Here is a 23,375-nt window from a genome sequence, read left to right as displayed (position 1 = left end):
CCTGCATCAGAGTTCCAGAATGGGGAGATTCCTCCCTGCTCAGGCTCCCCCCAGTGATGGTCACCCTGCCTGCCTCCCATCCAGGTCTCCGAAGCCTTTCAGCCGTGCTGCTATTGTGACCATCACCACGACAGGCTCGGGCATCCTCTCTGCCCCGGAGAACTTACCGTATTTACTCGCTGAGGTCCTGGAGACGGTGGAGTTGTTCACTGCATTGTAGGCTGTCACCTGTTTGGACACTAAAGCCACCACAGAACCGTCCGGCACCTGCAGGAAAAAGGCTTCTAAGAGCCTGGGCACAGAGACTCTGCCACCTCAGGAAATAAGGACAATCAGAATTCACTTGGGCTTCAGGGCAGTCAGTGCTCACAGAGGACCGGGGGACTTCGGAGGCTGTCGGCTTGGCTTTGATGCCACGACAGACCTGAACACTGAGTAGTGACCTATGCCACAGGTCCCTCTTGGAGCAGCTCTGGCAAGAGCTCACTAGCACCCTCCTTCCCGATGCTTCCCTGGTACGGTGCCCAGCCTCATGCCCCAGGGAACATCCAAGAAAGGGCCTTTTCTCGGGGACTTGCCCACATCGGGCTGGAAGCACGCATGTTGGGATCCTGTCTCCAGAGAGGTCAAGGTTCCCTGGCTGGGGGACATCAAGTTTCCCTGGGTCACTAAGGGATCAGAAGTGCTGGCCGAGAGGTGGACGGGCAGCTTGGTGTCCAGCCTCTGGGGGAGCCTGTTATTGAAGGCCTGAGACTTGGAGGGCTAGCGAGTCCCGCCCCTCCGGCACGGTCCCCCAACCTGGTAATGGGCCAGGGTGTTCAATCTCTTCCAGTCATTCTCAATTTTGGTGGTGATGTCTTCATCCTGCAGGATCATCCTCGCCCCGCTTCCTTGTCGCCACTCTGCAGGGGGAGAGAGCAGTTGCATTTCAGGGAGGCCCTGGGGCCCCTCTTGCAGGGATCCCGAGAGCCCCCGTGCGGATAGCTGCCCTCTGCCATCTGGAGCATGCATCTAAGGACAGACGGGTGCTAGCAGACGCTCCCTGAGGAGCGGGGACAGGCTCTCAGTGCAGAGGGGCCCTGAGTCAGCTCTGGTCCTCATCCCAACAGACTATGGGACGCAAGCGGGACAACACCATCTGTCCCTGTGAGTGGCCACATCGCGAGTAGATGCTTAGTAAGTACTGGCTGAGTGGATAGGGCAGATCAAAGCACTTAAGAAAGCACTACGCAAACATAAGGCGGCATGATCAGCACCACAGGCTCGCTGGCTTGGTTGCAAGGTCTTGGAGCAAATGAGATCAAGCCTGCAGGCTGAGGCTCTGTGCACCCTGGTCCAGTTCTGGGGGCACGTCCTGCACCTGAAAACTGGCAGGTCGGTCACCCTTGGCAGGGAAGCTGGGTGACCGTGTGTGGAGAGGTCCGCAAAACCTGTTCTTGTGCCCAGGATTAGCCCCAGCCCCACGGTGTTGAGGTGGATGGCGGCATCTTGCTATCTAGCCAATGCCCAATTATTTGATGCTGTAGGTATACAGTTCTAGCTAGACGGTCTGCTCAAGGACCCAGACGCCCACAGTGCAAAGGCTGTCTGCTGGATCCCACAGGGGAAGCAGCAGACTGTTTCTCATCAACCCCACTGCTGTCACCCCGCACCCCCCGGTGGTACCGGGTACCGGGTACCACACGGAGATGAAGACCCGTACTCTCCAGTCTTCACACGTACGCACATGGGGCCCCAGGTGCATGCCAGGCACACGCCAGCCCTCCAGTGCAGAGGCACGTGCACACCCACACATGCACATATGCTCACACACACACACCAGCGAAAAAAAACCAGCCTTTTAAATTCAAATGTATTCACAGGCATCGCAGCCAGCAAGCCCCGAATCCGGCTTCCAGGCAATCCACGTAGACTCTGGTACTTCTGAACCGTGCAGGAGCCCCAGGATTCACGGAGTGCAGTGGGGTGCTGGCCCGAGTGAGCCCACATCCTTGCCTCACCCCACTGTGTCTGTTCCTATGGTCTGTGCTGACTCGATTCCAAATCTGCCCCCACCCACGCTAGTCCCCCCGCCCCCATAAGGCTGAGCGGTGGGCCCGAGATGGGCCACCTCGGTAGCACGGAGGGCCCCGATGCCTCCCTGCCTCGTGCCCTCGGTAGTGCCAGTGCTGCTGATGGGAACCGGGCCCAGGAAGGGAGCTGCCTGCCCTGAGGAGCAGCAGAGTGGCTCCCAGCCCCCCAGTCCCGGCTCCAGGTCCTGGGCTTGCCTCTGTCTGGTTTAAAGCTTCCTGCAATGTCGGTCCATCCAAGGAACGAAAACACGCGGATACCGTGCGTGTTCCCTGCAGCGAAGGGGCCTCACTCAGTCCACGGGGTCTGCTGGTCATTCAGCCCTGCAGGACGGCCTGGCTGGAATCGATCGCACTGATTAGGGCCTCAGGGCAGGTTGGGTAGGACATTAAAGGCACGAGGCCTCACTGCGGCACCAAGGCGGCAGTGTTGAGTTTATTGTGCTTTTTGCTTTTGTTTTCATTTTCTGTAGGTATGTAGGGATGCAGGTGTTTGTGAGTGGTGGGACAAAAGACGTGGCCTGTCTGGCTGCTGGCCGGCAGCTGGTCTGTGGTACAAGCCGACTCCAAGTGAAGGCCAGCCTGGGGCCAAGGAATACGGCAATGGCATGCTGTGGCCCGGTCCCACAGCCGACCCTAAAAGGCGAAGGCTCTTGGGTCCCTCCCGCTTGCTGGGTGAATAGCATCAGAGCTGGTAAATCAGAGGCTGTGCGGTGGGGGTAGTACAGAGATAGCGTGGGGGCACCACTCCCCACATGAGGGCTGGAGGAAAAGCAGGGCAAGAGCTCTGGATGTTACGCCCACTGGCTGGGCCCAAGGGAAAAAGAAGTCTCCTCCACTGAAGTGGCTGTGGACATTTTGCTGGGACTAGTTGCAGACCAGCTTTCTGGTTTAGCGGCTACACCGGCACCGCTTGCTGTGGGAGTTGTAGCGCCACTCAGTGGGATCAGAGCAAGCCACACAGCCTGCTGGACTGAGAAGTGACAGCTGGTGACTGATTTTGGAGTCCGGTGTCAGGCTTCCCTATTGCACAACTCCCCTGAAATTGTGCAGTGCACAGCCTGTGTGGCTGTACTCAGCAGCCTTAGTTCTGAGTCATGTCCAATAATTATGTAAGCAAGGGAAAATCAGTCTGTTTCTCTGTCCCCAACTGAAAAAAATAGGGCAGAGTATGGCCATGCTTCCCCCAGGGCAGTCAAGGAATGATGGCTTGTCCTTGGGAGTGCAAAAATTCGATGTTGCTAGATGCCTGCTGCAGCGTTGGTCCGGCACCAGGGACACAGCAAGCACTTAATGAGTATTTATTAAAGGAATAATGAATAAGGGAAGGAAGGAAGGAGAAGAGTGAGTGAGTGAGTGATGGTGGCCTATTTTCCAAGCAGTGTAAGAGAATTTTCTGCCTGTATGTTGGTGCTCACAGTGCGCAGTCAAAGAGTAGGAGGCAGAGGTGAACGGTGAACTTAATCTGTTAGCAACCTGGGCCAATGATCTGAACTCCTCAGACACATGACCAGGCACAGCCAGTGCCAGAAGGAAAGTTGTCTTAAATTACCATCACTCATCCTTCCAATTTCATGACCAGGAAATAAAAGAAACAGGTTGGGAAGACAGATGCAGAGGTCCCCAGCCCCAGGCCACTGCTCCTTCTGGTAACCAGCTGAGTTCTCTTCCCTGGGGCACTCACTGGGCTCCTTCTCTGGGCAGGACACTGGACGAGGTCACCTGGAGACAGTGACACAGAGGAACAGAACACCCCCTCCCCGATGCTCTAGGTGTTCCCCGAACATGGACATGGCTCAGGGCCCAGCAGCATGGCACCCGTCACATCGATGGGTCAGCCAAGGGTCAGGATGTGGGGGAGGGTGTGAGCTGGCAGGCCTGGAGCCCTGAGCTGTAATTCCCACAAGTCAGGAATATTGCCCCAGGTACCAAGATGGAGATAGTGAGCTGGGGTCAAGGAGGAGAACTCTTAGCCCCCTGCTTTTAGGTTTCTGGAGCCTGATACTCTCATTGCCTCATACAGAAACACTGGGTTTGCTCTTCTTCTTGAAATATGAGAAGGGCCAGCAGCTGTTGGCAGCCCCCCCAGCCCTGGGCCCTGCAGGGAGGAAGCAAGGCCATGGGGTGTTTACTGAGTGGACCGGGGGTGGGGGGGGCATGCACAGTGTAGCAGGAAGGCACGGGGTTCCTGGCACTGGATAATTGGAATGGGCTAACACGGAGACTCACCCCTGAAACTCACTCTTCTCTGCCAGGTCCTCAGTGTGACCTGCTGGCCTGAATACACTTCTGCTTCTGAGTTATACTTTCCTTCCTTTCCTGAAACCCCTCAACCAGACCAGCTATGGGCTCTGTTCTCCACAGACTCATAATGGCATGTCTCAAGAAAATCAAAATAGTGGACATGGGCTCAGCTTTCTGGAATGCTCTGGCTCTGCTTCGTGACCTTGGCTTGCCAGGGGCATGAGCCTGGGAGCTCTGCTGAGCCATGCCAGGACCAGGAAGGGACACGGTCAAGGGCCAAAGTGTCTGACTTCTCCCTGTCTTGGGAGCCATCCATCCTTCACAGGGCATCTCTGGCTTCTGGAAATCTCATCCCTGCCAGACAGGAGGAACCCGAGAGCAGGTTGGACTGGATCAAGGTCAGGCAGACCTGCCACCTTCAGATCTGAAGGACAGTGGCCTGGTGCCCTTGGCGGTGTGTACGGCTGTTCAGTCAGCCCAGGAGGCCCCTGAGCAAGGGAATATCTCGTTTTGCACTCTGTGTGCTGTTGCATATTCAACATACGCTTACTTTTAATGACAGTAATGAAAATCAATAGAACCCAGCTTCCCAATCCCAAGTTCAACAACCCCTTCACCAGACAGGCTCCTTCTGTCTTGCCTATAAAAACAGCACTAAAAATATCCCTCTTTTGTGTCCACACCTTGCTATATATGTATGAGGTGACCCCACTAGAGCAGCTGCGGGGTGATGTGACAGCCGGTGTCCTCTAGGTGAAAGCCCAGCCTCCAGACAGCTTCGCCTGCCCTTGGGGCACAGAGAGAGATTGGAAACTACCTCCAGGCACCAAATGATGGGGGACGCTGAGCTTGGGGACGGTCCCAGAGAATCCTGAGACAAGGCACACGCTGGGCCAGGACATCTGGGTGGTCCCCGTGCGGAAAATCCAGATCCGGAAAATCTCAGAGCCTCATGACACACTCACTCATTCCAGCACTGTCTACCCAGCACCCACCGTGTGCCAGGTCCTGTGCCAGCAGCACATGGTACCTACACCTAGCTCTTGAGGGCTCCCTGGCCGGAGGGCTGGGAGGGAGCATGCAGAATCACGGGCCCAGGATCAGGGCTGCGTGCGGGGGAGAATGAGCAGTGTCCGTGGGGAATGGGGCAGGGATGGCCATGGGGCTGAGGGTTGAGGGACAAGGTGGGCAGGTATGATGCTTTGGGGGTCCAGAGGCACCACGTACGTGGATCCGTGAGTGTGCATCAGAGTGGGAGGCAGCAGAAAGGAGAGGCTGGAGAGGACTTGCAAGTCAGAAGTTGGTTAAGAAAGATCTGGCAAGCCAGGCTAAGGCATCTGGTAGTGAGCTGTGGGCCAGGGAGACAGGGTGGTTGAGAAGGAGGGAGTTCTTGAGGGACATGGAGGTTGGGATGGCTGCCTTTGGCCAAGGCAGTGGGGGCTGGGGTGTAGATGTAGGGGGTGTTTGGGAGGTAGGCTACACACTGCTTGGAAATTCTCTGGGAAGAAGAGACGGGAACACCATGGCATGTCCCCCAAGTTTCAAGAAGGCAGCTGAAGGATGAGCTAGAAGCCAGCGCATAGAGGAGGGGGGTTTCATCTGCAGGACAGCCCTAGAAGGAGGCCCGGGCCCCAAGCACATCCCTGGCCTAGCTCCTGGAAGGTCCCCTACGTCCCAGCTGGTGCTATGCTGAGAGGCAGCCCCTCCCTGGGACGCAAACCTGCAGGAGCTCGGGCCCCTGTGGCGTGGGGCTGTGGCGAGGGCACGGGCACACGTTTGCACACATGCACACTCACACCCACACACTCACAGATGTATGCGCACACATATTCACGTGTGCACTTCATTTTACCTTAGGGTGGGGACTCAAAGTTGGCAACCACCGCCCCCTCCTTCCATTCCATCAGCGCTTGCCCTCAGACCTGTCACAGAAGCTTTGGGAAGCACGGACCTGGACAGGCAAGGGAGGAGGGACAGGCTCACCAGCCTGAGAGGTCCTGGCTGAGCCAGCCCTCCTGACCCACGAGGGACCGTCTGGGCAGATGCCTGTACTTCGCCCGAGGCCGCCTTGCCCCAATGGGGAGCCACAGGCAGGCTCTCACTGGGGGCAAACGTCAACCCCGCCCAGCACCTGCTCAACTCCCCCAAGACAGGATCCTGAGCAGAGGGCTGGAGGCGGAGACTTGAGGGCTGCTGGACACCTGTCGACAGGTGAGCCCCAAGGAGAACCCCAGCAGGGAGCCCCGGGCCCCTCAAGAGCCAACTGCTCGGCAGGGTGGGGAGCATGCACTGGAGCAGAATGGGGAGGAGGCGTGACAGGATCGGAGCGTCATTGCCGGCAAGGCTGGAAGATTGACCTGGGGGTGGAAGGAGGTACTGTCCAAATATGTTTTGTTACCAAAAAAAAAATAGTATTTTTTAGTTATTGTGAGAGCAAGTCCTAAAATAGGAAATAACTGAACTATGAAATGTGATGCTCCAGGAAGAAATGCCTGGGTGGGACTGTGCCGCCTGCGCTCGAGGTTCAAAGTCTCCAGAGACCAGAAAGCGTGTGGCTCTGGCTAGTTATTGCTTTGGGGGGAAAGTCTGTGGGTGCTGCAGGCAAAAGACGACTGGGTTCTGCTCCTCGATTAAGGAGAGGAGCTAAAGCTTAATGGATATTCTTGAGTAGGGGACACAGAGGCTCTGGGGTCCCTCCAGCTGGGCTCTGCTGTGCAGCGTCAAAGAAGAGTGAAGAAGGCAGGTGGCGGGCACCGGGGAGGGGGAAAGGTGACCCTGGGATTCCGACACACAGCACCAAGAGGGAGTGGCTAGCTCTGATCTCTCTCTCCCAGCTCCTGCCTGGCAGCCCTGTGCCCTGCTCCAGAGTCCGAGCACAAAGGACAGACACATTCACAATCCAATTTGTTACACGTCCACCTTCTGGGGAGAGAAGCAGGTGAAAGAAGAAAGAAAAAAAAAAAATCCCATTATCTTTATCTGTCCTTCCCATCAGGTGCAGCGGAAAGTGCAAACTGGGGAGACGGCGGCTGTGAACTCTTTATGTTTTCCTTGGAAGATAGTGTATCTTTTTACTGCATGCAGAAATTACTTGTTTGCGGGGGGGGGGGGAAATATATATATATATATATATATATATATATATCCATTCAGCATGACTTGAACCCTGAACGGCAAGACGGAGGGGGTAGTGGAGTTCCGGGGCTACTGAGAGAGCATTTGCCTTAAACCAGAGGAATCTCGGAAGGTCAAGGCCCACGGGGAGACTGTACAGGGAGGACATGGGTGTTCTCTCCGCCTTCCTGCTGTGGGACCAGGGCCCACGCGCTGTGCCTCTCTGAGTGGCCGATTCTCCTGTGCAGTGAGCAGACCAGCATCAGTGATGCCCACTTTGCTGAGTGCCCTGGCTCAGAGGGAGGGGTGTCCTGCCTTCTGAGGCTGTGCAAAGAGATGAGGAACTTGTCGAGCTCACACTGGTACCCCCGTGCCTGGCTCAGAGCTTGCCCCGAGGCAGGCTCTACGATACATCGGTTAAAGAGTTTAGTGCTGCAGGGGTTACTCAGATCAGACCCAATACCAGCAGGTAGAAAGGGACATAAAAGGGGTGAGGACAGCCTCTTGTATAAAAGAGTGGGGCACCATGGCCACTGTGCTTTGAGAGCTCCCAAGATTCTCCCTGACCCAGCACTGCCCCCAAAGCCTGCCCGGTGGTGCCTCTCCTTCCCTAGATTCCAACAGACTGAAAGGAGAGCAGACCTAGTGTCCTTCACTTGGGCTCCTGTGTGGGTTCATTTGATGTGTCAACTTGACTGGAGTTAGGCATCCAGTTATGTGCTCAGACATTGTTCCAGATGTTTCTGTGAGGTTGTTTTAGATGAGATTAACACTTAAATCGGAAAGTGAATTGCCCTCCATAATGTAGGTGGGCTTCATCTAGTGAGTTGAAGGCCTGAAGAGGAGAGAAGACTGACCTCCCCTGAGCAAGAGGGAATTCTGCCTGAAGAAGTCTTCGGACTTGACCTGCAACACGGGCTCCTTCCTGGGTCTCCAGCCTGCCAGCCTACCTTGGAGGTTTTGAACTTGGCCGGCCCCCTTGCCAGAGACAGAATGTGTCCCACCAGAATTCTTATGTTGAAACCCTAACCCCCAACGTGGGGGGAAGGTGTGTGGCCAGTGCCCCCAGCTAGGGAAGTGGGGAATGAGAGGAGGATGCCTGGCTATCTTGCCTCTGGCCCAGGCATGCGGCTGAGTCCTTTCTGGGCCGGTGGGCTTCGTGTTCTGTGCCTTTGGCATAGCTTAATTTTTGATAATAATCACACTTTACATTTGTAAATTGCTTTTAGGCTTTTAAAGCACTATCACCTACATGATGGGAAAAACTTGCCTTGCCTCTCTCTCCCCTTGGGGGCCACGAGGTGGAGTTGAATCATGTGGAAAAAGCATTTGGGTCTCAGAGGAGGTCCTGTTTCCTTGTTACACAGTCTGGCTTTGGTAGAAAGAAGGCGGGAGCTTTCCGGGCAGCTCCAAGACTTGGATCTGACAGAACAAGGACATTCCTTCGAAGAGGACCCACCACGGGAGGCCTTTATAAGGAGTTCTGCATAGCGCTCCCTCCCCAGTAGGCTCCCCACTTATCTGGCCCTGCGGCTGGAGGCTTGTGCCTCCAGGATAGTCCCTGGGTCCTCCCCAGCAGCACCTCTGCCGGGGCAGGTGCCCCGTGGTCTCTTGGGATCTGAATTGTGGGCAGCTGTGGTGGCCAGTGGGTCATGGGACACGCTACCTCGCTGGGAGGCAGAGGGCCTCTCCCTGGCCGGGAGCAGCTGGAGCTCCGGAGCGGGCAGCCCGGCTCAGCCCGACCCTCGGGGCAGGGTTGGGGGGAGGCAGGGAGTAGCTTGGAGGCTGCTCTGAGGCTGCCCCTTCCACGGCAAATGGTTCACCCCTACGGCCACGTGGTGCTTTCCGTCTTCATTCACCATCTGCTGTGCTGGGCTTGCACCCCTAGACCTTTGAAGGGAGCAGTTTTCTAAAGCTAGAAGCAGCCCCTTCCCCTCCCAAGCTCAGGGCGTGCAGATCCCAGACGGCAGGTGCCGGCCACGGAGTTGCTCCAGGAAATCAAGCAGGTGCGGAGGGTGTGGTCCCCGGGTCTGCTTCCAGAGGGAGCCCCCTAGCTTGGGGTTGAGAGGACACGGGAGAACGAGGGTCCCGCCCTTCCTCACAGCCAGGCCACCCTGGGAGGGAATGTTCTTCACCACCCAACTGCCCTTTTCTGGTCAGGAAGAGAAGGCATTCCTGTGCAAAAACTCCATCTCTGTGCTCCGGTGGAGGCTTACGAGGCCACGTGCCTCTCTCCCTCCGGGCGAGTCACCCCATTCCCGGGCAAGAAACAATGATCCGATAGGCTCCTGCACCCAGGAGCTTGTCCTGTGTTCCAGCACCATCTTTCCAAACTCACCTTCCAGTAGGAAGGCTTTTCTAGTGGCTCCTCCTCTGGGCCCCACTGTGCCGGTTTGTTCCCCCGCCCACTGAGCAGATAAGGACACCGAGAAGCCGAGCGTGCACGCGGACGGATGTGGGTCCCACACGGAGAAAGAAGGACCACCGGTGGGAGCTCCCTGGCCACCGGCGGGAACTCAGCTCTCCCCGGGGACACCCGTTATGGAACAACCCCCTTCACTGTTTGGGGTGGGGAATGTGGGAGCCTTGCTTCCTGGAAGCTGGGTCCCCTCCCACTCTTCTGTAGTAGGAGGCTCCCCCCGTCAGTCTGTGGGATCTCCCTGGCAGCAGAGTGACCGCACGCAGACACAAGCCTTCACTCCCACCATAGGGCCCAGAGCTCTGGGTCGCGCAGGGGGACACGCTCGCCCGCACGCCACCACCGCCGGCTCTCGGGCTCTCGCATAGGCCTCCTCCCTGTCCCTGAAGCAGCAGGCGCAGGGCCGCCTCCCAGGTGAAGGGGAGCACGTGCTCGCCTAGTCTCTCTCCCTGGGCGTCCAAGCCCTGGGCCTGGTGCCGAACACAGCCCACGGGGGCCCGAGCAAGAGGATGGGGGTTAAAGGAAGTGCAAAGTGTTGAGGTGGGTTAGCAGAACTCCCCGATCCTGAGTCTTCAGGCATGAGAATTTGGGGGGAAGTGGGTGGCACAGCAAGAGGGGCTGAAGATTCCCTCTGGATGTTAGACAACAGGGTAGACACCCTCCGTCTTGGACGGCTTAGCTGAAGGCAGCTTAGAGGCCAGATGGATGGGTTAGGGGCCCCTGGACATCCTCCCACCCCTCCTTTGCCACAAATCTCCAGACATAAGCACATACACATCAATGCCTTTCTCTCCGTGCCCCAGATCAACAAACAGACACAGGCCATCTCCTCCTCCGCGTTCCTCTCCTAAGCCGTAATGACAGCGGCCAAGGCTAACTGAGTGTGCGCTACGGACCACGCACCGCATCGAGAGGTTTTTACATGCCTCATCTCATTTCCTTCTTACAGGGAGGTGCACACTAGGATTATCACTGTCGGAGTGGTAAAGAAACGAAGGCACAGAAAGGGTAAGTACCTGGACCAAAGTCACACAGCTGGGACTTCGCGGTGTCAGGACTCAAATCCAGGTGTCACACCGAACCACCATGCCACACTCCCTCACTTCAGCCCCGGCCCCTCTGCAGCTCAGAACTCCCCACCAGGATTTCTCCAGGACAACGTCTCATTAAACACTCAGGCCAAATTTCACCAGATCCAAGTACAGCGGGCCCTAAGTGGCGTGCCCTTGTTTATATAGGCTACATGATCTATTCATGGAACATTCAAATAAAATGTCGTCCTGCTCCCCAGCAGGCTGTCATCTCTCATTTCTCTCTCTTCTTTCTCTCCATCCTCCATCACTGACCCAGATCCCTCCTGCCTTGGTAGTCAGCAAAAATGACACGCACAGAACAGAGGAGAAGGGAAGAGCCCGGGAGCTAACAATGGCGGTGGCAGGACTTTGGACCACACAGACTCAGCCTGAATCCCCTTCACAACGGATAGGACACCCCTTGGCTACTCCAAAGCCCCCGGGGGCGGTGGTGCTGCTGGCAGACGTAGTCCCCTCTCTGCCTAGTGCTCAGTCCTAGGGCACCCCTGGCTGGGCAGTCAACTCACCCAGGTCCATATCTGCAGCCTTGGGCCGGTGCGAGCAGGGCACATTCTTAAAGATGGCGTCCAGAATCTTCTCCTTGACCTGAGTAATGGTGTCGCAGTTGAGGATCTTCACGGGGACCTCGGGGCTGTTGGCATTGTCTGGGTTGACACAGCTCAGGACCTGGAGGAAGGGGAGGCAGAGGCGTGTGGGGGAGGGCAGCAGGAGGAGTGGAGTCCCAGGCGCCTTCTGGACACCGTGGCGAACACGCACTCTCTCTCTCACGTGCACACCACGGGCACACATGGCGTCTTCTCTGCAGCATGCCCAGACCTGTGCCCAGTTCTGGACCCCCACCTTCCATGTGTGTCGGTCCTTCCTGTCACTCCCTCCCCCCACCCCAACATGCACACACGAATGTGAATCTGGTTCCTTGCTCAAGAGATTTCGTAAGCTTCGATTTTTGTGAGGGTTCTGGGCCGATGAGAGGTTGGAGAATCTATAAGAAGCTTCATGTGTTCTTTAAAAATAAAAAGGTGCCAGTTCAGGCCACTGGAGATGCCTTCCTGACTCTGAGCCTGGAACCTCGTGTTCGGAGAGGAGGCCGCCCTGGCTCAGGGCCTCGATGTCTCTTTTTGGAGCTAGTCAGAAAAATGAAGCCTCTGCTTAAAGCACCAAGTGATGGTTTTTTTCCTTGAAAAAGTTCTGGGCTGTTTCCCAAGGCTTCTCTTCCCGCGCTGTTCTCAGGGAGGGCTCCGTCTACATGGATGGGACAGTGTGGGATGCTGCGGGGACCACGGTGGGGCACACTGCTCCCACACCCTCTCTCTGCTCTGCTGCCTGAGCCCTCCTCGCACTCCTCCCTGATCTCTCCCTGCACCCCTCCACCTCCCTCCCTCATCTCTCCCTGCACCTCCCCCGCCACTGCAGGCCTGCAGACGCAGACCCAGCTCCCCCCCCCCCCACTCCACGTGGGGGCAATCAGAACCCTGGCCCCTGGACGCCTGCCTTTCATTAGCAGCCAGAGTTCTGCGAGCTCACAGGGGAACATGCTTCTTCCATTAAGCAGGGAAAAAAACCTCCTAAATCTGTAAAACCAAACTCTCACCCTCAAAATGTCCTAAACTGGAAACAATGGTGGAAGGAACTCCAGGTCGGGGGTCCCTTCTGAGTGCCCTCTCCCAGCTGGTCCTTCTACAGCCTTCTTGGCCCCTCGCTGCCCCATCCGTGGCCAAGCACAGCCTGCCACTTCGTGCCGCCCTGGGCTCAGCCTCCCCCAGGCAGCAGCCCAGCTTTTTCCGGGCGTCCTCCCCGCGAAGGACCCTGAGACAGAGGCTGCCCCTGCGTGTGCCCTTCTGACATTTCTACTTGCCTCAGGGGTTCGTGGTGGCCTAGGAGAACCCCATAGGATGCTTCGGGGCATCCAGAGAAGAAGCAGTGGCCAGTAGCCGTATGGAGGGACAGGGTTTCCTGGCCACTGGCCAAACCACAGCTCCACCCGGAAGTCCCTTCCCCGCTCCCATTCTTATGCTCCTTGGTTAGTTTCTGAGCAAACTAGAGATTGTTGTTGTTGGTGGTTTTTTTTTCCTGCTAGCTCAGTGCTTCTCAAGTTCAATGTGACTAGAATCACTCAGTGGTTTTGTTAGAATGCAGGTGCTGACTCAGGAGGTCTGGGGTGAGCCTGAGATTCTGCGTTATAGCCGGTAAATGTCCAACCTCTGGCACCCAGCAGGCTCCCTGGGAAGCACCCATACCCAGCAAGCTCGTGGGTGATGGCAGCAGGCTCTCCCAGCAGCAGGGCCCTGGGACAGGAGAACTCAAGTTCTACTGTCAGGCCAGTTAATCACGCAACACCTCGGAGGGGCGCCTCGCTATGAATCGGGCTGGCCCTGAGCCTCTCAGCACCTGTCTCCTTTGGGGTAACCCCCGGCCCAGGACAGCGACAGCATCAGTTGGCCCAAATTGTTCAGAGCTCCTCCAGCTTTCCCTCCCTTCCTCTCCCCCCTCAGCAGCCCGGGGCTGCTCCCCTTCCGCCTATTGGAGTCCCTTTCTCAGGCCCGAGGTGGCCTTACACCTCCCTGCGTGAGCGTCTTCCCTGGGCGGAACAAGCACGATCTCCCCCTCCCCTCCCCAGGCTGTCCGCCCGAAGGCTGGGTCCCCGGCCCACTCCAGTTCCTCACACGGGTGGGAAGTCCCACCGTCTGCAAGCAGCCTGGCCTCCCGAGGAAAGGATGCTGCTGCAGGGACAGGGCACTGCTGCCGCTCACGGTACTGGATTCCGTACTGAGCGACCGCGGGTGGGATGGGAGAGGAAGGGGTGCGGGGAGATCAGGCGGGAGACGTTTCAGAGGTACTTCCAGAGCACTAAAAATCTATCCTGGTCTCTATTTTGGGAAGATTCTCCCCCCCCCACCCCCCTTTTTCATTTTAATCAGAGCCTCTAACTTTCTCCTCCAGAGCAGAACGTGACTGTAAGGAAGCAAGGTCCCCATTCACAGCTGCTCCTCTGAAACCGCCTTAGGGGAGCCCACTGGGACCCCCCAGCCATCCCAGCTGCATCATTCTCAGCCAGGAGGGACCGTCTCCCTGTTCTCCTGGGGTCTGGGATTCACCCTGGGTCTTACCGCTCCTGCCCGGCTCAGCCCAGCTCAGCCCTGCCCTGTCTTGGCCTGTGTGGGTCTCATCTCCCCATAAGCACTTTTATTTTATTGATTTATTTTTTTTTAGAAAGAGAGGGGGAGGGGGAGAGAGAATCTAAAGCAGGCTCCACGCCCAGTGCGAGCCCAACATGGGGCTCAGTCTCACAACCTTGAGATCCTGACCTGAGCCGAAATCGAGAGTTGGATGCTTAACTAATTGGGCCAACCAGGCCCCCCTTCCCATAATCCCATAAATACATCTAAATCCCATCTGTCTTCTGTCCGCACCACCCCCATCTTGGGCACCTCCCATGTGTCATCGCCAACACCTGTTAGCTTATAGTCTACCTCCTTCCTTTCACGCCCTCTCCGCTTTCCTAGTGGAGGCCTGGTGGGAAATCACACCTCTGTCCACAAGAGCCAGGGGTGAGAGTGAGGGTGAGTGCCAGGCCCAGAGGGACCATGGCAGACAGGCAGGGCGCGGCGGCGGGAAAGCGGTGGAGGGCCTCCGCTTACTCGGTGCTCCCTGCCTCGCACACCTTGCCCTATTCCATCCTCCGGACAACGTTGGGGGTACGCACTATTACTATCCCTGTGTAAATAAGTTCTAGTGTTACCCTCCTTTTTTTTCAGATGAACACACCCCAAGTCGAGGCGTTGAGGCACCTGCCCCAAATCACCCCATTGCTGAAGCAGTCAGGGCTCCTGCCCAGACCTCACGCTCCTCCGCGCTGAGCCTGGCTGCCTCCTGGGGTGACAGCTGCTATTGGAAGAGGGGGTCTAACCTTGGCAGAGGGAAGCCCCGCACTCCCTGGACAAAGACCGGTAGGCCAATCCAGCCTCACATTCTTGGGGTGTGGGTGTATTTGAACTTAGACCGGAGGGCAGAGGTGGGCTCCTGAAACACGAGGGACTCTTTCCAGTTTCCTCTCCTTCGGGCCCCCACCTGCTCTGCCTGGAAGTGCCCCTGCCCCACCCCGGGGGGAGCCGATGAGCAGTTCCCTCAGTGCAATCAGCCAGCCAGCTGCGGCAAGGCCTTATGACCCCACATTCTGCGCGCTGGTCTGGAACCACATGGGTCCCTGGAGTGTCGTTCAGACGTGCCTCAGCTACTGGTCCCTCAATCCAGGTGCTCTGGTGTGGAGGTCCTGGGGGAGTCTGGGGTGACAGTCCCAGGTGGGACACCCGGCTGGCCCAGTGTAGCAGGTCAACCAGGCCAGGTGGATTTTCAGCATCTCCACCATCCCCTCTGCTGGGCAGGGACTGCATGGGACCGCAGCCCCGTTACCGGGGCCCCAGGGCAAAGCCGCGAGGCTGCTTTACCAGGGTTTTGTAGTCGATCTGCTGGCGGATGAGCTTGTCCTCGCTCAGAGAGTAGCGGGCCTCTCCTGTGATGGCGTCGATGGGCCCCTTCTCCATCTGCTGCTTGATGGCACAGAAAAGCGAGAACAGAGGCTCCCCGGCACACTCCTGCACGCAGAGAAGAACCGTGCTGGGCGGACTCTGGACCAACCTCCTGGAGCCCGTTTCTCGAAGGGCTGCTTTCCACTCCTCTGCTCCAATTCTCTCCTGCTCCCCGGCCTCTGTTGTCAGCTCCCCCTTCAGATGCCCATTTCTCCTGGCCCTCTGGACACCTGTTTTCTCTGTCTGCCCTCTCCTCTTCACCTCCCTGCCTCCTGTCCCCTCTCGGTTTCTCTTCCCCACCCCACTCCACCCACTTCCTCCGCAGCCCATCAGGAGACAGAGGTCTGTGCCCCGGGGGTGCAATGTCCTTCGGAAGCAAGGTTATAATCGGAGTCAGGGAGCTCTTCAACCTCTGGGGCACATGGGCGGCTTAGCTGCTGCCACACATAAATGTGGTCCCTGCTCGGGGACCCTGATCAGCCTGGGGGAGTCTGGGGCTGGGAGAGGCGGGAGGGGAGGAACAGGGAAAGCAGGGAACTAAGGGATGAACCATTTTGAGCGTACAAGGGGACTTTGGCTTCGGGACTCACACGGGGTCCTCTCATAGGCTCATCTCCCCCTGGCCTGGGGATGGGATTGTCTTTCACACCAGGATTGACAGGGCGGGGGTCTCCTGAGACGGTTGGGAGTCTGCCCCCTTGGTGACAGTGAAAGTGACGAGGGGGACTACATTTCCTGGTGGGGTTCTAGGAGTTAGGCCTGGGGAATGTGGGCTTCAGGGTGTGCAGGGAAGCTGGAGCGCCAATGATACCTCCATATCCAGTCATACCTTGAGGAACTTGTAGAGCAGGAAAGTGAACCAATTGGTCAACATCTTTTCGGCCACTGACTCAGTCCTGTCACAGCAAGACAAAGACAGAAGCAGCTGGTCAGAGGCCAAGAACTGGGAAGGCAAGGGACCGATTCTGCATTGATTTTGCTGCTTTCGACTTTTGGGCCAAATCCTGAGATCCTAAAGAATACTGCAATTCCACTGACTCCTAGAAACCCCAGGGTGATGAGACAAGCTTTGCCTCCTGGCCTACGGAGCCAGGAGACAACCTTCTGGTGTTGGGCTCCCAGCTGGGTGTCCGGTAGGGAAGTGCGGGAGTAGCTCTGTCCGTCAGCGCTCTCTGTGTTGATGATGAACTCTCGAGCTGTCCAGTGGCAAAGCCACCAGCCATAGGTGCCCACAGAGCACTCAAAATGTGGCTAGTGTGCCTGAGGAGTGGAATGTTACATTTTCTTCACCTTTCATTATCTGCATTTGAATGTGCATGTGTAGCGTGCAGTCACCACATCGAACAGGACAGCTTTAGAGAACTTTCTAGTTCCCGTGGGTGGGCGAGAGAAGAAAACTGAAAAACCTGGGGTCATACTAATTTGGCAGGGCACAGATAGGAAGGTGGCAGGAGGAGTGGGTCAGGCGACAAAGGCCAGATACATTCGTCTGACCCCATCACCTAGAGCGAAAGACTCCCAGAGCTGACGCAGATTAAACCTGCGTACTTAACTCATCCTAAGCAATGCCCAAATTATCCTACCTCAGAGTCCTTTGGAACTCCTCCTGGGAACCCTGCTCATGTGTCATTTGTAATGACAGGAAGTGCCTTCTTGTGTCTAATTTGCATTCTTTGTGCTGCTACCTAAGTCCACTTCTCCTTTTACCTTGGAAGGGAAGCCGCTGTTGCAGCAGGGGTGGGGCCAAAAGACCCTTCGGGTTGCATCCATGTAGAGAAAACTCTTTGAGACTCAAACTCATGCTCAGCCTGGGCCAGCTCCAGAGAGCAAGGGGCCCGCCCAGGTATGTTTGGCCAGACCCAGAAGTTGCAGTTGGCGGGAGCCCCGCGGCAGCTGGGCGGCTGTGAGCTCCACAGCAAAGTAGGAGGAGATGAGAAGGAAGACTGTCGAAGTGAGGGGGCCAGCCAGGGGCAAGAGGAAGAAAGGGCGATGGAGGAGGGCAGAAGCAGAGACAGCATCTGGGAGCGAGCGGGTGGAAAACAAGAGGCAGGAGACGCGCAGATCCAGAGCGAGGCCACGGCGGGCAATTGTCGGTGGGAGCTCTGGCAGGCAGCGGCAACCCCAGCGTGATGCCGGTGGGTGGCTGTGTGGTGGAAGTAAAACAAAAATCAGAATGATCTACCTCGCTGTTTCCGGAGCTGGATGGTTGCTCCGATGCGCAGCAACCTTCAGCAGCTGTGCCGGCGGATGCCCAGGGCACAGGGAAAAGCCCGAGGTAAACACTTCGGAAAGCCAAATAGAGCCACTTGGCCCAAGCAGAAGGCCCCGCCTCGGACCCAGACACCGAGGATGGGAGGCAGAAGAGGCAGAGGCAGACGGCACCGCGGCGTGGTGGCTGGACATGGGAGCTTTCCAGCTTTGTCCGTGCGAAGGCTAAAGGCATTGCACTAACAGCCTAGATGAGAAGTGGCCTTCCAGGAGGAGGCAGATGTGAGTGGCAGCCTGGATGGAGTCAGGGAGTCACTGTCCTATAAAGCCGAAGCCACGGGATAGGTCTCGGTGGCCACATGTGGCTATTCGGGTCTCCACAGTATGGCATCTGAGTGTGGGGGGGTGGTGGAGCGTCCCCAGACCCACGCAGAGCCTCCAGTAGGTGCGTCAGGTGAGGACACACTGGCTGGCCCAGGGCTTCTCACACCCCAGCGGACCTTCGGCACCGCGGTTTCTCGGGAGCCTACCGATTCCGCCCCACTGTGTGTGGGCTGGGACCGGAGAGCCCGCATTACCTACAGGCTCCGGGGTGAGGCTCCGGGGTTGGTCCCCGACAGCAGGGAGAGCTGCCAGGGCTGAACTCTCCCATCTTGAGATGCTGTGGCGGGTTCCCAAGACAGAAGGCCTGGGGGTATCTCTCCTAATTCATGTTCTGGTGTAGGTAAGGGTAGGGGATGGAAAAACAACCCCTGAAGAGTCCACGGGAGAGTAACTCCAGTGGGAAGGTCATAATCGGGGGGTGGAAGGACAGAGAGAAAGAAGAAGGCAGAGCAGATGCAGGGCACTAGAGAAACAGACGGGCCGTGGGGACAGCTTCTTCCCAGAGGACATGGGCGGCCTTGGTGGCTCCTTCTGGGAGCCTTGCCCCCATGTCCCCAGGAGGCCCAAGATCCAGGCGAGTGGGCTCTCCTTGACCTACGTCCCCCCCCCCCCCCCCCCAACCCGGGCCCGACCCTCACCTCCTGAGAAGCAGCTTGGGGTGGTTCTTGCTCTCCAGGTTCTTGTCGATGAGGTCGGCCAGCAGCTGCTTCAGCACGTCGGTGGCGTACTCCAGCTTGCTCTGCAGCACGGTCATGATGAGCGACGCCACGTTGCCGCGGTCGCGCATGGAGAAGCTGCGCTGAGACTCCAGCGTGCGGATGAAGGACAGCAGGAACACCTTGTTGTTGATGAGCTGGGCGAAGAGCTTCAGGCCCTTCTCCACGCGCTCCTGCCGGTAGCCCGGAACCTGCGGACGAGCCCCAGGGGGGGAGGTCCTGATAGCCAGCCGGGCCCGGGGTCAGCTGTGCGCCCCGCGGACCCCACCGCCACTCAGGCCGCAGCCCAGCTGGCCAGCGGCACCAAGGCCTCATCGGGTGCCGGGCACCGCGCAGTTTGCTTAACCCGCACGGCTGCTCATGGCCTCTGGTTCGGAGCTGATCCCGGGGAGGCGCATCATCATGACAATGCAGGGATCCCCACCCACGTGGGAGCCTGCGCTCTTCCCTGGCAGGGACCCACAGCTGGTCAGAGGCCCTGCACCATGGCAGATGAGCCTCACAGACCGCACCCCCCGGGGGGCCTTCAGGAGGTGGGGGTCGGGGGCTGCCGCGGGTGACCCCAGTGGGGAGAGGGATCACCACACCTGAGCCTCCAGCCAACCTGATGCTGACCCTTCTCTGGCTGCGTGGATCCCGTTAACAGACCAGTGGCCTCAGAGTCAGGATGTGTGGGGTCCACGAGGCTCTGTCACCACTGCCCTGTGTGACCTCAGGCAAGTCCAGTAACTTCTCTGGGGGCCTGGGTCATTCACCCACACAGAAAGGGGAAGACTAAGCCCGAAGGTCTCTCAGGTGCTCCCTGATCGACTCCAGTGACTAATGTTTTCTCAGAAACTCCTCTGAGACCCAGGGAAAGGGGAGGAGGAAGGTTTTGTCTTCCTGCCCGCATCTTCTGCTCATCGGGAGGCACCTGCAAGGGGGCACCGTCCGCTCCGTACACACTAGCCAGCGACGGAGCTAAGGGAGGGAAGACGCATCCCCGAGATGCACGGGGACACAGCAGCTCTGCGGATCACAGCCCCAGACTGGAAATAGCCGGCTGCCCAGTGACAGCGAATGGCTCCAGGAACTGCAGCATATCGCCCAGCAGGAAGCCACACAGGCGCGGGAAGGAAGGGCCTTCCGCTGCTCATAGCAGCAGGAGTACCTCTCGCGGCATTGAATGATGGAAGTCAGAAAGAAGAGGGCGAACCGTAAAGTAGCCTTTAAATAAAGATTTTTAAAAAACCATCAACGATGGCAGGAAAGTGGTGATTCTGGGGGACGGGAAGGGGGCACTCGGGGACTTCTGGGGAGGGCTGGTAACCTTCGGTTTCCTGATCTGTGTGCTGGCTGGATGGCTGTGTTCACTCAGGGAAAACGCTCTGAGCTGGGTTCTGCCAACGTGTGCACTGCCTGCTCTGTGTGGGTTCTTCCATTAAAGCAAAAAGGCTGCTTACCAAGTAAAGCAGAGCCTCCGGCAACAAGGGGAAGCCCTCTGAGAAGAGAGTAGGGCACCCTTCACGGAGTGGGGGGTTGGGGGGGGCAGGGACCTCCAAAGCAGATGCCATGTCAAGGGCTGCGTCTCCCCTCCAGGGGTCTCTGGGAAGAAGCGGCCGTATGCGACAGTGCAGAACACAGTTTTGGTCGGCGGGTTGGGTGAACTGTTACAGCCATATACTAGTTTGGGGACCCTGAGAAGACACCGCTCCTTCAACAGCTGATGTGTGTGTAGGTCTTAACTCTGCTGAGTGCTCTTCTACGTGCTTGAGAAACACGGACTTGTTTATGCCACACGACCTCCTACGAGGCAGGTACCATTATTATCCCAGGGCCTCACGACTGTGGGGAACTTGCCCAAGATCCCAAGAGAAACAAGGGTCAGGGCCAGGCCGTGTGCCCGGGCAGTAGGTGCTACATCACACCATCTCAGGGGCTGGTGTGAGTTCTGAAGGAGACGGTGTGTCAGAAGCCTGACACACAGCTGTGTTTACTGACTAGCAACTGTCATCCCCCTTGACCCCAGAAGCTTAAAACTGGGGAGGATGGGCAGCCAGAGAATCCCTGTTTGCCCCGGGTCTGGGTCTGAGGAGGGGGCAGGTGCAGATCTGAAATGTTCGTGCCACTTGCTCACTGAGCTCCCCTGTGTTCCAGGCTCAGGGCAGGGCCCTGGTGGGAGATCAGTTGGACCTAGGCCTGCCCCTGGTGGGTGAGCAGCAGGCCCCCTCAGAAGGTACTGTCGGAAGGCAGCTCTCTGGAGAGAGACAGGAACTGGTTGGAGCCAGGACCTGGCTTCAGCGTGTCTCGGCTCTCTGCACGGCCAGCCCTGGCAAACTCCTTGCTCCCTACGGTTGCACACTGCCTGCCCCCCAACCCCCATTCCCCACTCCACAGGGGCTGGCAAGGGAAGACATTGGTAAAGAGGCAGCCTCACTTTGCTGCCAGCCCGGCCTCCGTGTACCCAGTGTCTGTGTGTCCCGCTGACCTCCCTCCCAGTTCTGGGACTGCCCCTGGCACATGTGAGCGCATTTTACCTGCTCTGTCCTTCAATCCCCCCAGAGCAACATCTCCACAACTCGTCCTGCTGAGAGAGAATGTCACCCCTTGGCACCCGCGAGGCACAGTGCACAGTCCTGCTCACTGTTCTCACGGCTCCATCGAAGCCTGCTAAGGACCTTGCAAGAGTGAGTGTGCCCTCCTAACAGCCCCTCATAGACGCCATTCTAGGAATCCCAAGGGCAGCCGGCAGGTGCAGGAACCTGCTGGATTTCCAAACCCAAGTTTGTTTGGCTCCTGAGTCCCCATCTATCCTCCCCATCCTTCACCACAACTAGTCCTACCCCTGGGCCTGGGAGGTGACTCAGAGCCAGCTCTGAGCCCCCCACCCTGCAGGGCCTCCTGGCAGCTCAGGCTGGCCATTGAGGGCAGGGGAGCCATGACCAGGTTTGGCACTGGGACCCCTGGAGAGGAGGAAGAGGACAGAGGGCTGGCCAGGTGGCCCGTCTGGGGAGGGGACGTGCTCTGAACTTGGCTTTGCTGCACGCGCCGTCTGGGCATCAAGGCCTGGAGCCCCGGGAAGGAAGGCACAGCCAAGGCAGCTACAGGACCACAACCTACCCTCAGCAGCCCAAGTTTCAGAATCAGAGAGACAAACCGACTCCTACTTGGAGGAAAGCTCTGTCACCTCCGGGCTCGATCGCCTTGTCTGTAAAATGAGAACACGGGAGCCCCCTTCATAATGTTTTACGAGCATTAAATAAGATAATGCATGTAAAGTGCTCGGCACACACAGTGTGCACTTGACAGTGGTTTTATTACCTGCCTCTCTTACTCCACGGGCTGCCTTTCACCGATCCCTTGTGCCCAGGAGTTTCCAAGAGATCGAATGCACTGGCCCCGGGTCCAGGGATGCCGGAGGTAGGAATTTTCTCCCCATTTTATGAACATGGAGATGGAAGTGAAGTATCTTGGTAGAGAGTTCCAGAACAATTCCCCTTTGTAACTTGGCACCCCCTCCTCCCCAGGCAAATGCCACTCTGAAACAAGACCTTCTCTATTCACCAGATGGTTCGATAATTTAGTTGAAGCCTGTGAGTATAAAACTGGATAGTAAATTTTAATTGTAACCCAACAGGTTAGAGTTTAGGAGACACGGACAGGTTGAGAATGCGGTGGGTGGTTTCTGTCTGCTCCCTGTTTTTAAACCATCCGTGCCCCTGGCTTGTGCTCTCTCTTGCTCACTGTCTCTCTCAGATACATAAATGAGATCTTAAAAAAATAATAATAAAGGATCAGTGTGCGTCCAGTGCCTAGACAGCCCCTTCCCCACCTGCCTGGCCTTCCCCAGATGGTCACAAAAGAGGGGGGATTGGTGGCCCATGTCCAGGATAGACTAAAGCCAGAGAACACCTCCTTCTTCTCACACATCTACCGCTCACGCCCAGCCAGTGGGCCACTAGCCCCATGGCTGAAAATGTCAGGAAACGTTGCTGTAAATTAGTCAATGGCTTCTCTGGGAATATTTCCATACTCAGAAAGCCAAGGGGGAGAGACTATTCCAGTGGTAAGATGGGGCTGGAAACAAACTGGAAAAGAACAATCCAGGCAAGATCCCTGGATGTTGCCTGGGATGCTGGACATCATATAGCCCCAGGCCAAAGTGGGCCGGTCCATTAGTGAGTTTCATGGAGACGAAAAGCCGTCCGTCCTGGGTATATACCCGCAAGACTGGGAGCAGGGGCTCAAACAGACACGTGTACACTCATGTCCTTAGCAGCAGCACCACAAGAGCCCAGAGGTGGGAGCAGCCCAAGCGTCCGCTGACAGATGAACAGATCAACAAAACGTAGGGCGCACGTAGGACGGACTATGATTCAGGCTTACGAAGCGAAGAAATTCGGTCCCATGCTACAATACAGGCGAACCCTGAAAACACTTGCTAAGTGAAGTAAACCAGTCACAAAAGGATACATATTCTATGATTCCACTCACATGAGGGGCCCTGAGCCGTCAGATTCATAGAGAAAGAAAGTCGAATGGTGGTTTCTGGGGGAGGGGATGGGGCGTTAGTGTTTAATGGGGAGAGGGTTTCATTGGGACAAGATGAAACCCTTCTGGAG

General features: G+C 57.2%; 1 protein-coding gene across 5 annotated transcripts in view; it reads right to left on the bottom strand.

The window, feature by feature from the left end:
- LOC111151968 (plexin A4) overlaps window positions 1-23,375 on the bottom strand; it is a 352,303-nt gene that overhangs the window by 15,228 nt on the left and 313,700 nt on the right. For 4 of the 5 annotated variants that reach the window (XM_022510220.1, XM_022510218.1, XM_022510219.1 and 1 more), the window contains 6 exons: window positions 18,697-18,965; window positions 16,296-16,362; window positions 15,386-15,532; window positions 11,447-11,606; window positions 799-902; window positions 168-267 (listed from right to left, as the gene is read on the bottom strand). In XM_022510220.1, the coding sequence (XP_022365928.1) occupies window positions 168-267; window positions 799-902; window positions 11,447-11,606; window positions 15,386-15,532; window positions 16,296-16,362; window positions 18,697-18,965 (847 nt within the window). The remainder of the gene's footprint in view (window positions 1-167; window positions 268-798; window positions 903-11,446; window positions 11,607-15,385; window positions 15,533-16,295; window positions 16,363-18,696; window positions 18,966-23,375) is intronic. The other variant, XM_022510217.1, reaches the window with a different exon arrangement.

This window comes from Enhydra lutris, unplaced genomic scaffold, assembly GCF_002288905.1.
Source record: "Enhydra lutris kenyoni isolate GAN:26980312 unplaced genomic scaffold, ASM228890v2 scaffoldscaffold27, whole genome shotgun sequence".
NCBI classification, from domain to species: domain Eukaryota; kingdom Metazoa; phylum Chordata; class Mammalia; order Carnivora; family Mustelidae; genus Enhydra; species Enhydra lutris.
This window is presented reverse-complemented; position numbering and strand designations above follow the sequence as displayed.